The sequence below is a fragment of the Lactuca virosa genome, chromosome 4 (assembly GCF_052849685.1).
Source record: "Lactuca virosa cultivar CGN04683 chromosome 4, Lactuca_virosa_CGN04683_v6, whole genome shotgun sequence".
In the NCBI taxonomy this organism is placed as follows: Eukaryota; Viridiplantae; Streptophyta; class Magnoliopsida; order Asterales; family Asteraceae; genus Lactuca; species Lactuca virosa.
Window position 1 is genome coordinate 429,673,354 of NC_136429.1, and position 13,432 is coordinate 429,686,785.

General features: G+C 32.1%; 1 protein-coding gene across 1 annotated transcript; it reads right to left on the reverse strand.

The window, feature by feature from the left end:
- Window positions 1–6,173: 6,173 nt before the first annotated feature.
- Window positions 6,174–12,939, reverse strand: LOC145106621 (integrin-linked protein kinase 1-like). The gene is made up of 13 exons (XM_079043581.1): window positions 12,900–12,939; window positions 12,541–12,809; window positions 12,332–12,424; window positions 12,117–12,200; window positions 11,726–11,817; window positions 11,501–11,621; window positions 10,394–10,473; window positions 10,021–10,083; window positions 9,698–9,783; window positions 9,536–9,603; window positions 7,395–7,489; window positions 7,180–7,287; window positions 6,174–6,315 (listed from the first exon to the last, which is right to left on the reverse strand). Exons 1-13 carry the CDS (start codon window positions 12,937–12,939, stop codon window positions 6,174–6,176), a joined length of 1,341 nt encoding a protein of 446 aa, XP_078899707.1.
- Between the last annotated feature and the right edge of the window lie 493 nt (window positions 12,940–13,432).

A 13,432-nucleotide genomic window follows, 5' to 3' on the forward strand; every position in this document is an offset into this window, starting at 1 on the left:
AATTGGTGGTATTTAGGGTAATCATTGGTCATTGAAAGGTTTATATGGGATTATTAGGGTAAAAATAATTCGTTTAATTGGTAAATAGGAATTGAGGGGCCAAAGTGTCATAAAAAGAAACTTAATTTGTAAATTCATTAGGGTTAGGAGTGTTTGGGGTTTGCCTATGACACTTGAAGGGCTTAATTGGAAAAAAAACCCAAGAATTAACGATGGGTTTAATGTGTAATAATAGGCATCATACGTTTTTTTGTTTTAGTTGTGTGTGTGCATTTTTTTTGGACCAAGTACCGATCGATCGTGCCTTCTTCTCTTGCTGTAGTGCATCGATCAAAAGAAGAAGAAAAAAAGAAAAAATCGATCAACCCTTGATCGCCAATTGTTGGGAGAAAAAAAACGACTACAAAGGGTGTTGTGCAAGCAAGAACGAACCAGAGGGTGAAGAGGATAGGGGGCTGCATTTTTTTTACTCAGTTGGGGTTAGGAATTGATTTTAGTATGCCTTTGGTTCCCTTCTTTTAAAATTCATTCACCAATTGAGGAGAATTGGTTGATAGCATTGTCAATTTCTTCCTTTTTGGTGTTATTGATCTTATCTTCTTCCTCCTTACGATATTGGAGTGTTCATATGGTTGAATTCGAGTTTTATTGGGAACAATTGGATGTTTTTTAGTTCTTAATTTCAAATATGAAATCTCCTAAGAATGCTATGCTTCATGTTCTTGAAATACTCCAAGTTTTTTAGGACATTGTATTCCTTGGTGATTGATTAAACTCATGTTATTACTACCTTGATTTAAGAGGATAGTTTTCTATAAAAAATATTATGTTTTGAGCCATCTAAAAGGTCTTTAAAATAGTCCCTAAAGGTCTTAATATAAGGCTTAATGGTGGAGGAAACTAAAGCCCTAGTGGTGTTTCCTCTTTTAGCAATTAGCATTGTCTTCCCCATAAAAGCAATATATTTTGAGTCACCACTTGAGGTTGAAATTGTTATTTTAAATTTTTGACATGTTGCTACTATTAAGAACTCAATTTCCATATTTATAGTTGGTTTTCGTTGTGGCTTAATCGGTTAATTTCTCAATTAACCCTTAAAATGAAATGCTAGAAAATTCTGAAAAATTACAAATCTCTACCTGTTTTGAAAAAAAATATAGAAAAATCATCAGGAGTCGGATTGGGGATCCGTCAACTCTCCAAGTTTTCATTTTAAGTACAGTTTGTCCAGGATTTTTCCCAGGACCTTATATTGTCCCTAACCAAAGTGAAAATTGTCTATCTCACATACAACCTATTGATTAAAAAAATAGGAAAATTTTAAGAAAACCAAAACAAAATAAATGTGGAAGACATTGGGGTGACGTATCTTCTTTTGGAAAAACCATAAAAATTCCACAAAACTATACAAAAAATTTACAATAATTGTCAAGAATCACTTTCCACAAATTCTAAAGGTCTGGCTCTAATTATATAAATAAGATATATATATATATATATATATATATATATATATATATATATATATATATATATATATATATACACACACTTGGTGTGAGCCCGCACAAAGCGGCGACGACAATTAGAAAACCAACATATACCCACTGATTGTTGCTTACAATGAACTGAATGAAATCAAATAAATATTGGCATGTTGATATAATCACATAAGAAAGATAAAAAAACTGGGTTGAGAAAATGGTGATGGTTCTAGAGTTTGTGTGTGTGTGTATGTGAACGTATATGAATTAGAGGCTAAGGAGGCGGATGCAATCAGTGGATGGTTACAAAACCTAAAACCTTATAGCATTCAAAACATTCAGTTTCTACCAAAAATAGGATAGAGTCCGAGATACCTGGTCAAGATTGAGGGGGGATAAGAAGGAAACATATTGACTGATTAAATAGTACCCGAGATTAAGGGGGAATAAAGAAGGAAACAAGTTGATTAATTAAATAGTACCGTTTAAACAAAAAATATATTAGCTTGTTGTACCTAATGTATTGAAGTTTATACCTCTTAACTTTCAAGAAACATCTAATATGCTTTATATAATAGTAACATAGTTTATACCTAAGAAGGAACCATGAGAACCTGAAACGAACCAAGCTATAAAAAAATTATTTGGAATTACAGTAATAACAAAAAGTAGTTTTTCTTATTAATAAAAATAGATAAACCGAAATAAGTTTCATGGCACACATATTCTGATATTGAGCAACCTGAAAAAAAAAATAAGCCTAAAAAAATACATAGACTTAAATGTAACAACCAAGAATAATTATACTTTATGAATAAAAAGAGATCCTTGTGCTTGAGGAGCTTGAACCGAACTACTCATCAAAAAGTTGGATGGATGAACGACACTTAATAGCTCTACAATAATGCTTTGAAGAAGATAATAGATCATATTCATTGTTTAATACTGATGCAGTTTATTAAAAATCCACTTCAAGTTTTCTTTAAAATTCACGCAAGAGAATAGAATATGCCCACCATATACAGATTTAATGTATACACAGATATATAGAAATTCAAGAATACAAATGCACAATTTTTCATGTCAAAACCTTAAAATATACATAGATATAAGGAAAATCATGAATAAAAAGAATGCTTAGTCGTGATAGAAACAATTAATAGAAAATCAATGATATAGAGACCCACCATTATGTGATAATCCCACCTCTAAAACCAAAAACACCATTCGAAATCTACAAGAAATCCTTCCTATGAAGTTTCGATTTCAAAGATGAATAAAGAAAGAAAAATAAACTAAAAGATTAAAACCGAAGCTGAAACATGTTAAAAGAACGTGAAACATGAAGTGTGGTGAATCAAGTGACAAGAATGTTAGACGATAAAATATCTCAGCTTTATTACTTTTTAGTCCACTTCTACAATTTTGATGGTTGACTTTTTCATATAATTTTATATCCATGTTAAAAAGAAACAAAATGTAATTGATGTTTCCCTCCTTAAATATTTTTGTTGATTATTCTTTACCATAATTATTTTTGTTCATAAAAAAATGAATGATTTATGCATAACAAATTTGTACATTAAGTTATCAAACATGTACCTCTTAAATTTCAAAAAAAAGTTCGATATGCTTTATAATATAGTTAAGATTTGTGCATAACAAATTTGTATATTAAGTTATCAAACATGTACCTCTTAAATTTCAAGAAAAGTTCAATATGCTTTATAATATAGTTAAGATTTGTGCATAACAAATTTGTACATTAAGTTATCAAACATGTACCTCTTAAATTTCAAGAAAAGTTCAATATGCTTTATAACATAGTTAATATATATATATATATATATATATATATATATATATATATATATATATATATATATATATATATATATATATATATATATATATATATATATATAAAAGCTTGATCTTTAGGTTTTGAGGAACACGTGAGTCATCATGATATTTACGAAAATTTAGTGGATGTTTTTTATATTTTTTGTTGATTTTTTCGGATTTTTGCTTTAAAATGAGCGAATGGACCTTACATTCAGAATTTTTGGAGAGTCTCTTACCCCTAAAGAATGATGTGGTTTGCCCGTTGTACCCCTTCTCCATCACTCAACATCTTCCAGCTACTTGTATATGGCGTTTGAGAGTCGTTCATAGCCTTGCCTCTGCTTCCGTATACAATTCCATATACCATTTGCATACATGTATTCCACTACCCCTTTATTGTTCTGGCTTTCCAATACACACCATTTCTACTAACCATAGCTTCTTTTCAAACCAATAATTTTAAGTTTTTTTTCTCCTTTTCAAGCCAATATTAATATATACTTATATATAAACATATAAGGAATAAAAATATATACATGTGGAAGAGGAATCATTATCCAACGTAAGCTTACAAAGTCAAGCCATGCCAACGAAAGCAAAGCCTCGTCAGTGTCATGCAGAGCAAAGCTCAGACTATATCATGCAAAGAAAAGCTTCGCATGTGGCATGCAAAGCAAATACTCATCTATATGATGTAAAGCAAAGGTCATACAAAGCAAAGCAAGGCAAAACTTTCTTGCATTGTATAGTTGGGCATGGAGATGTCATGTAACATGGGTCCATCTAGGCCATGTAAAATGGGTTCGTCTTATCGAAAATTCGTCTGGGCCATGTAACCTCGGTCTGTTTCTGCCATGTAACTGCACTACAAAAAAAATGTGATTTTCCTAGGGAATGATTTCGTTGCGTAAAGCTGAAATTCTATTGCAAAAGATGAATAGCGTCGGAATTTTCGACGGCCAATTTCCATCCCAAAAAACCCTGTAGCGAGGGTTTGCTAGGGAAACAATCATTCTGTCGCAAATGTGACAACAGAATGAAATCCGTTGTAGATGGTATTCCGTCGTGTATTCCGTAGTAGGATTCCATCACAAATGGTAGTGAATCCCTAGCAAATTCCATGGTAGTGAATCCATAGTAAATTTTATGGTGGTGATTCCCTAGCAAATTCTGTGGTGATGAATCCCTAGCAAATTCCGTGGTGGTGAATCCCTAGAAAATTCTGTGGTGGTGATTTTCTAGGAAATTTCATGGTGATGAATCCTAAGAAAATTCTGTGGTGGTGAATCCCTAGAAAATTTCGTGGTGGTGAATCTCTAGTAAATTTTGTGGTGGTGATTCCCGTGCAAATTTCGTGGTGATGAATCTGTAGTAAATTCTGTGGTGGTGAATCCCTAGCAAATTCCTTGGTGGTGAATCCCTAGCAAATTTTGTGGTGGTGATTTTCTAGGAAATTTCGTGGTGATGAATCATTAGCAAATTCTGTGGTGGTGAATCCCTAGCAAATTCCATGGTGGTGAATCTCTAACAAATTTCGTGGTGGTGAATCCCTAGCAACTTCCGTGGTGATGACTCCCTAGCAAATTTTGTGGTCATGAATCCCTAGCAGTTTTCGTGGTATATATTATATAGCAGATTTCGCGAAGGTTGATAAACTACTGGTGGAGTTGAAAGACTTAGTTTCGGCATCGTGGTCTTCTTCATCATCTCTACTTACTCTAGACTTTTTGAATCAAAAGTTTTGTTTATTGGAGTCCAACATTCAAAAGGAATTGGCCCCACTCGCAAAATTTGTCAATTATATGCCAACGGATGCCCCACCTATTCGCACAGGGGTGCAAGGGGGAGAAGGTATTGGTGTTGGCATTGGGGGAAGTTCGAAAGTTGGTACATGAGGTAGTGGTTCTGGTAAAACTAATAATGACGCGAAAGTAGTTGGAAAGATTTTGACTACTCAAATTCCAACTTCGTTTCCAAAAACATCCACAATAACAACATCAACAACAACAACAACAACAACAAAACCCATAACCAAGGGCATTGTGATTGGATCTGCTGGTGGAGGTTCAAGTTCATCTTCGAAACCTCATCCACCAAAAACATCAGAAGCTGATAAAAACAAGGGAAAATGCATAAGCATTGAGCTTACAAAGGAAGAGAAGAAAGCTGCAATTGAAGCAAAGATTGAGAAACAAAGACAAATTCAGAGCATTCTTCGTCAAAGAGCGAACGATCCTCCTGGTATGGAAAAAGGAGATCCTACGAAACATTACTGCTACGAGTATATCGAAGCAACAATTTTGACTGAAGAAATGCATGTGAGAAAATACCAAAGAAGAGTTTTGCCACTGAGAACACTGATTTTAATCAGTAGGATTTTCCGATCAACAAGATGATGTTCTTATCTTCCCAATATCAAATTGCTGAGAAGTTTGATAAAGAAGAATTTAAAAGAATGAAATTTCGATTTTATGTTGTGTTGGGAAAGAAAGAAGAAGAGATATGGTTTTTGGTCAAAATTGTTCGAATTCTCAATATCTCCAAGGATGTGTTATTTGAAGGAGTATTGCAGAATTATCGGTTTCATGTTGTTAGAGCAAATAATGTGGCATTCGATTTTTCAGTTGCAGACTTTCCCTTGATGAACCTTCATGACTTGATTTGTGTTGCTAGAATCTTGAAGGGTACTAATTTTTCGATGTTTCAGCTAACAAGAAAAGAAGATTTCTTGATTGGATTTGCTCACATCAAGTTATTCATAGATAACTACTATGAAAATCTGGCATTGACTGATGTTGAGTTAGCTTTAGCAATTGGGAAGAAATTACAGTACCTCAATCTTTGTTAAAGAGCAAAGCAGACTTGAAGCCTTTTGTTGATGGTGAAATTTGCTTGAAGCCTTTGGGAATAGTTTTTGTTGGGAAGAACAAGAAAGGAAACAACACGAAGTTCTTGTTCCAAGCATGTGATGTAGAAAGATATACAACTGCTCATTATACGAATTTAATTGTTTGTATGAATAGTTGTAAGAAGAATAACGAAGGTAACAAGAATAACGAAGGTAACAAGGCTGAGATCAAGAAGATTATGAACTGGTATTCTGAGATCAGAAGAGTGATTCATCAAGCAGGACAGATGCTATTGACTTAGATTTGACATTTCTCACAAAGGGGGAGAATGTTGGGGTCAAATGTTTTTGTGAGATGTCGAATATGTTTAGGTCTTTCAGAGTGTCGAAATTCTGTTTGTACAGTTTATTATAAGGGCATTTATGTTTCGAAATTGTAATGTCGAAGTCCCTTATATTTTTTGTTTGCTTTCTTTATCCTTATAAATATGGGATGGATACATGTCTTAGAGGTTAAGAATTTTTGCACACTCATTATACTCAATAACCTCTTGTATTCTCTGAAAGCATTATATTGAGCCAACCAGATTATATTTAGATTCGGTGTTATAAATCTTTTCTAAACTCTCATTTCATATTCAAACTTGATTCAATCTACACTACACATTTTAAAGATTTTATTAGATTAAGGTTTTAAAGATTTTATTCAAACTTGATTCTAAACTCACCAGATGTCATTGTTCAAGATAGGATTCATATAGTGTTTGTTCATAACACTCGGTAAATGAAGGAAATATTAATGAAATGTTTTACAGATTAAAAAAAGCTTCTAGAACATTCGGACAAGTATTTGTAATTTGTAAACTAGCTTTTGTAAAATTTCAATATGTAAAGTTAAAATTTCTTTTAAAATTTATATAAACAAGGCATTCTTTGTAGTAATCTATAATTAACTTCAATTCTTATTTTAACAACATTTCAAAATCTTTTCATTATGCTCACCATATACAAGAAGGCTTTCCTAAAGTCGAATAAACTTCTTCTAGCGTGTCAATGATGTAACTAAACCCCGGGCGACAACGTACATTACTTGTACATTGTTTTATCAGCCTACATATAAAAAAAATCTTATGTTATATACTTATTTTCATATTTCAAGACACGTTTTATTTGTTGAAAATGAAAATTAAAGAAGATATGAAAATATCATGACTCACTGTTGAATTCTTGCAGGACATTTAGTATTGAATGTCATTTGGAAATCAAGAGATTTGAGATGTATCATGTCGGGTATGTACTTTGCTTCAACCATCTGTAGTAAAAATAATTAGAAAAAATATTAATGGTGATTGTAGCAATATAAATTATTTATTTGTACTATTTAAGATTTGAAAATTTGATTTATTTATATGGGTTAATGTTAAATGAATAACAAACTATTTGTTTATTTTACAAAACAACATTGTCCTAAAATCAATACCATAAATGGATATAAACTATTTTTAGTTCACAAAATATTGTATTTTGTAAAGAAGAAATTACATAAAAGTCATTATATTTTGTCAATTATATTTTGTCAATGAAAACAACCAAAGCTTTCATGTCAACCACTTTGACTTGCTATATATAGAATGTTAAAATGGTTGCAATATGAACATTTTGACAAAGTTTAATGGCTTTAGTGAAAAATTGATACCAAACTTTGACATTAAATGATCCACTAAAGTTTAACAAAAAAATTTATGGCAACCATTTTAACCTGTTATAGCTAGTTAAAGGGTAAATTACACCAATCGTCTCTCGTGCATATGCCAGAAAGCGTGTTTAGTCCCTATTTTCAAAAATTAACTCGGACCGTCCCTCATATCGTAAAAAGTTGCATGTTTCGTCCCTGGTGTCATAAAAAGACTATTTTACCCTTGTATTTTTCTTTTTTCATTTATTTATTATGTATTTCTTATTAACCTATTAAAAATTATATAATATATTATTTTGGCCCACCCATTTTAGAATACTAGTTGACCATCTTTTTCGTATATTTAAAACCTACACCCAACCACCGCCCACCACTTATCACCGCCGCTCCGCCGGAAAACGCAACAATGTCAACGGACTTCCGACAACCTCTATAGACTCGAACAACCCTCTATCTCTACTTACCATCCTCACTTCACTGGAAACAACCAACATGTTAAATGACTTGACACGATCTACATAGTTGATGATGATGATGGTGTAGATCTAAAGCAACATCGTAGATTGAGATGGTGGTGTGGATCTGAGACGATAAAGGTTTTCAAGTGAATAGGTGGTGATGACGGACGTAGGGTTTCACGATCCACACCCTTTAAAACCTTCCTCTGAGACACATATGCAAGAATGTTGTATGAATATCTTCTCTGGATGTTATTCTAGAGATCGTGTCAAGGGTTTTGTTAGTCGGGGCACCAGATTCGTTTTTCCGGCGGCAAGGATGTCACCAGATTTAATTTTCCGGTGACAAAAACTCATCGCATCTGTTTCTGTTCATCGGGGTTCCCACCACCACCACCATCATCTTCAATCACCATCGTCATCAAGGTATGAACCGCCACCACACCACCATCAGCAGTTTCGTTGATGCCCTTCTTCTTTCTCCGCCTATCTTCTTCTTGTCCCACTCTCTGTGTCTCCATGGTAGATTTGATTTCCATGTACGATTTATGGGTTTGATTTCGGGTTAGATTGTAGGTTTGGAAATCAGAACTATTTGGGTTGTAGGTTGAATCTTCGTTTGATTTTGATTTCTAATTGATTTCCAAATTCTAAAACCATTTGGTACATGTTTAAGATTTGGGAACTGCTTGTGAAAGGTGAAAATTGGGGTGGTCAGAGAAGAGCAGATCGGGAGAGGAGGATAACGGGTGTGTCGGGTGGGATGGGGTGGGGTGAGGGGTGTTGGGAGAGGGGTCCATTTACTTTTTAAATTTTAAATAAGAATAAAAATTATCAGATTAATTGAAAAATAAATACATAAGGGCATTATGGTCATTTCAAATATGGAACGGACTAAAACTGCAACAAATTCTTCTTTGGGGGATGAACCGTGCAAATTTTAAACAAACGAGGGACGGTCTGAGTTAATTTTTGAAAATAGGGACTAAACACGCTTTCTGACATGTGTACGAGGGACGATTGGTGTAATTTACCCCTAGTTAAAATATAGTGGCTTTTATGTATTTTTCATTTTTGTAAACACAAAAATTTCAATTGTTTACCTATAGTATTTCTTTAAAAGAATGGTATTTTTATTTTGTAAAAAACAAATATTTTGTTACTTATTTACGACGTTATTCATATTTATATTGAATAAAGTTACCTGGTAGAATATGAGTCCAAATGACTGGATGTCTCTTCCTTTATTAATTAGTTGTTTGTTGATTGTTCCCGAGTTTTGAGCTAAAAATACAAAATAATTTATTGGACATAACAACACGATATAATAATTTTATAATAATTAAAAAAAAAGTGTGAAATATACTTTCTTGATTTGGATGTAGCTCATACAACATTTGTACCCAATATTCACCAATCTTTAAATGGCCACCTTCATCTTGTAATAAGTTTCTGAACAAATACAAAACTGTAACTTTAAATTTTTCAAAATCGTTATGCATTAATATGATTGAGTAGTTTTTTATTAGTACAATGTCTTAATAAAAAAATAATTGAAAGCAAATGAAAATAGGATGTTATAATACGCAAATAAATTGAAGTGTATTGCTATTAATTTACATTATGTTTTTTCCTCATGAACTAAAACATTTATAAAAATCCACATATTGAATCTAGATATCAGCTTACTTAGGATCGAGATGATTGTGAATAATAGGGCAAGGCTTGTGATGATGAAGATAATTCATCCCCCTGTCAAATATTTTATAATATTTTTCTTATTAATAATTTTAATATAAAATTGTAACAAACGGAAACCATATGAACTAGAAAGTGAGAATAGAAAGTTTTATGGGAAATTACGATCATACACCAAAAGTTCAAAACAAGTTCCATTTTATTAATTGAAAATTTATTATTTATTTCAGAAAACAAGTTCCATTTTATTAATTGAAAATTTATTATTTATTTCTGAAAACAAGTTCTATCCTTCTCAAAAAAATTGTAAGAAATAGTTTTACTAAATCTATATTGTAGACGATAAAGAATAGAAAAACAATACCTAGCAATATCAAGTGCAAAACGCAAAGCAAGGTGTAGATCAAGTCCAATCTTTTTTTTCAAAATATCATCTAAGCTTCCCTAAAAATAAGATAAATATAAACATATAGACCATTAGATAAATTATTAGCTTTTACGAGTTAAATCATATCCACCTTTGATTTCTACAAAACATTTATTCTTTCAATAACATTTGAGTCGTGCCACACTCTCTTATCCAACATCCTCATATAATATGTAAATGAAGTATACAGTAGCCCACTAGATAGCGGACACAAGAACCCAGCAACCACAATGAGAGGGATCCATATTGGAATAGAAAATTCCACATTAGGGTTTACATAATTAAATATTGTCAATGATTTGAAAAAGAGAAAATTACAAATATAGTCTAATCCCTTAATTACTTTGTGGAAAATAGTCAAAAAAGAAAAAACTCAAATTACAAAAATAGTCACCAAAATCACAGATGGACTCAGTCCATCTGCGATTTTATTTGTCCATCTGTGATTTTGAGTCCATCTGTGATTTACCCTTTTGCAAGGCATAAAAACGTAATTTTTTTTTTATTTTTCAAACTTTTTATTGGAGAACTTTCTCTCTAGAGGCACTATGGACGAATTCATTTTATTATAAATGTTTTAAACAAATTTTCCAAAAAAATAACAATTAAAGTGATAATTTTTTGCAAAACTTTATATATAATAAGATTGTTTCGTAGTCAAACCTTATTATTATCGTAGTTAAAAAAAATTAAAAATAAAATTAAAAAAAATGCAAAATCATAGGTGGGATGAGAGGAAATCGCAAATGAACTTAGTTCGTCTGCGATTTTAGTCAGAGATGGGGGTATTTATATGGAAAAAATAAAAAAAAATAAATAAAACATTTGCGAACGTACAAGTTGCTAAAGAACGGTGTGCTTTAGCGACTTGTACATTCGCAAATGGCTTAGAAAAATCACAGATGGTTAGTCCATCTACGATTTTGGTGACTAAAAATGTAATTTGGGTTATTTTGGCTATTTATCACAAACTAATTAACATATTTGGCTAAATTTGCAATTTTCTCTTTGAAAAAAGAAATGAAAATAAAAATGTTTGCTTACTCTTGACAAATATTCTGTTATTAATATCATTTTTCCATCATGCATAATAGAACCAAGAAACTGCAAAATGTTTGGATGACGAAGTTCCCTTAAGCGTGTATTATCATTAGCAGACAAAACCCTAAATAAAGTTTAAAGAAACATGTTAATAGTTTTGTAACTTTTGTTACCCATATTAATATACTTAATTAAAAGTAGGAAAATAAAAATAAAAATAAAGCAAACATTTTGACTGGAAAATCTATCTGTCTTTTGATTTTTGTTTTGACAACCCACGTTCCCCTCCATTTCACCTTTTTAGATTTACCAAATACACCCTGATCATCACAAACAATTCAATATGAATTAATGATGTATCGATTTTGATTAACATATAACAACAATCAAGGGAGTGTTTGACTTAGCTTTTTAGGGGGCAAAAGTTCTTTTTGGAAAAGTTACAAAAAGTCAGGTTTTCCTGACTTTTCCAAAAAGTTCATTTTTACTTGTATCCAAATCCAAAAGTAGCTTTTAAAATGCATTTGTCAAACATCTTTTACCTTCTATCTTTTCCTAAAAGGACTTTTGGCTTCTAAAAAGCTAAGCCAAACACCCCCCCAAATGTTCATGCTTAAACCTGTTCGATATCTTCTGAATGCTCTGAGTTTATCTCCGATATTTCGATATTCACTTCTTTTGCATCTTCTTCATAACGAACTGTCTGAAACATATCGATTGAATGAATACAGATTGATAAGTTAGCATAATTTTAGGTATCTCAAATTTTCAGTCATAATTTTGAAGATTTGTGGCATCAATTACATAGAAAAGTATTTAGAAGTACGAAAATACCATTGGGCTGTTCATTACAGAGTCCTTTCCTCCATTCACCTCAAGAATCCTGCAGATATCTCGATGTCCATATAATCTTGCATCTGTCAAAGGCTAGAATTCAACGAGAAAAGGATTGATTACATTAATTGTTGTTAAATCTTATCATCCAATCGACAATCCGATTTTCGAAACCCTAAAAAAGTTAACAACGAAAACCTAATTCTTACAGTTCTGTGCCATCTATCGTCGAGATTAACATCGGCCTTGTAGTGGAGAAGAAGCTCTACAATCGAAGCATGACCTTCACTAGCAGCTAGATGAAGAGCAGTTCTGTTATCATAATCCTGCACATTAGGAGAAATCCCCTCTCTCAACATCATATTAAGCCCAACCCTATCACCTCTCGAAGCACAACTGAGAAAGTTCCCGATCCTTTGCATTTTAAAATCATCTGTGATGTCTTTTTCGCTGGATTGATACGCCATACCTGAAGAGCCTACAAATTATCAAACAATATTAGAGAAGAATTGATGAGTAGCTAACCTTACGAATGTGATGATTATAGGTGAAACCCTAAGTAAATTACCCAAATTGAAATTGTTGACAAGAGATGGAATCAACAACATAGGTGTACGAAAGTGTATGTATTTATATTCATTGAGGTTTTGGAAAAGGGCGGGTAAGTCTAAGAAATAGTTTTGTTATTAACGACCATTTCCATTTGTCCACAATTTAAAAATATTTTTTTATTAGAATTTATTATTAGAGAAAGTGGATATTTGTCTATAGAACACGTAATTCAGTGTGGTTAATGTTAAGCCAAACACTTAAAACCAAGAAAACATATTTTTTATGGATTTGTTATTAACGACAACTTCCATTTGTCCACGATTTATAAATATTTTTTATTAGATTCTATTATTAAAAATGGATATTTGTCAATAAAAACAAGTATTCTATGGATTCTAGTGTGGTTAATGTTAAACCAAATTAAGTTTTTCAAAATCACGATCTTAATCGTAGAATCGGACGATCTCACGATCATAAGTATGAAAAACGATCCGGATCGTATTTAAGGTATGATCGTAAGATCGTAGGTAGGATCGAGATCCGATTTGA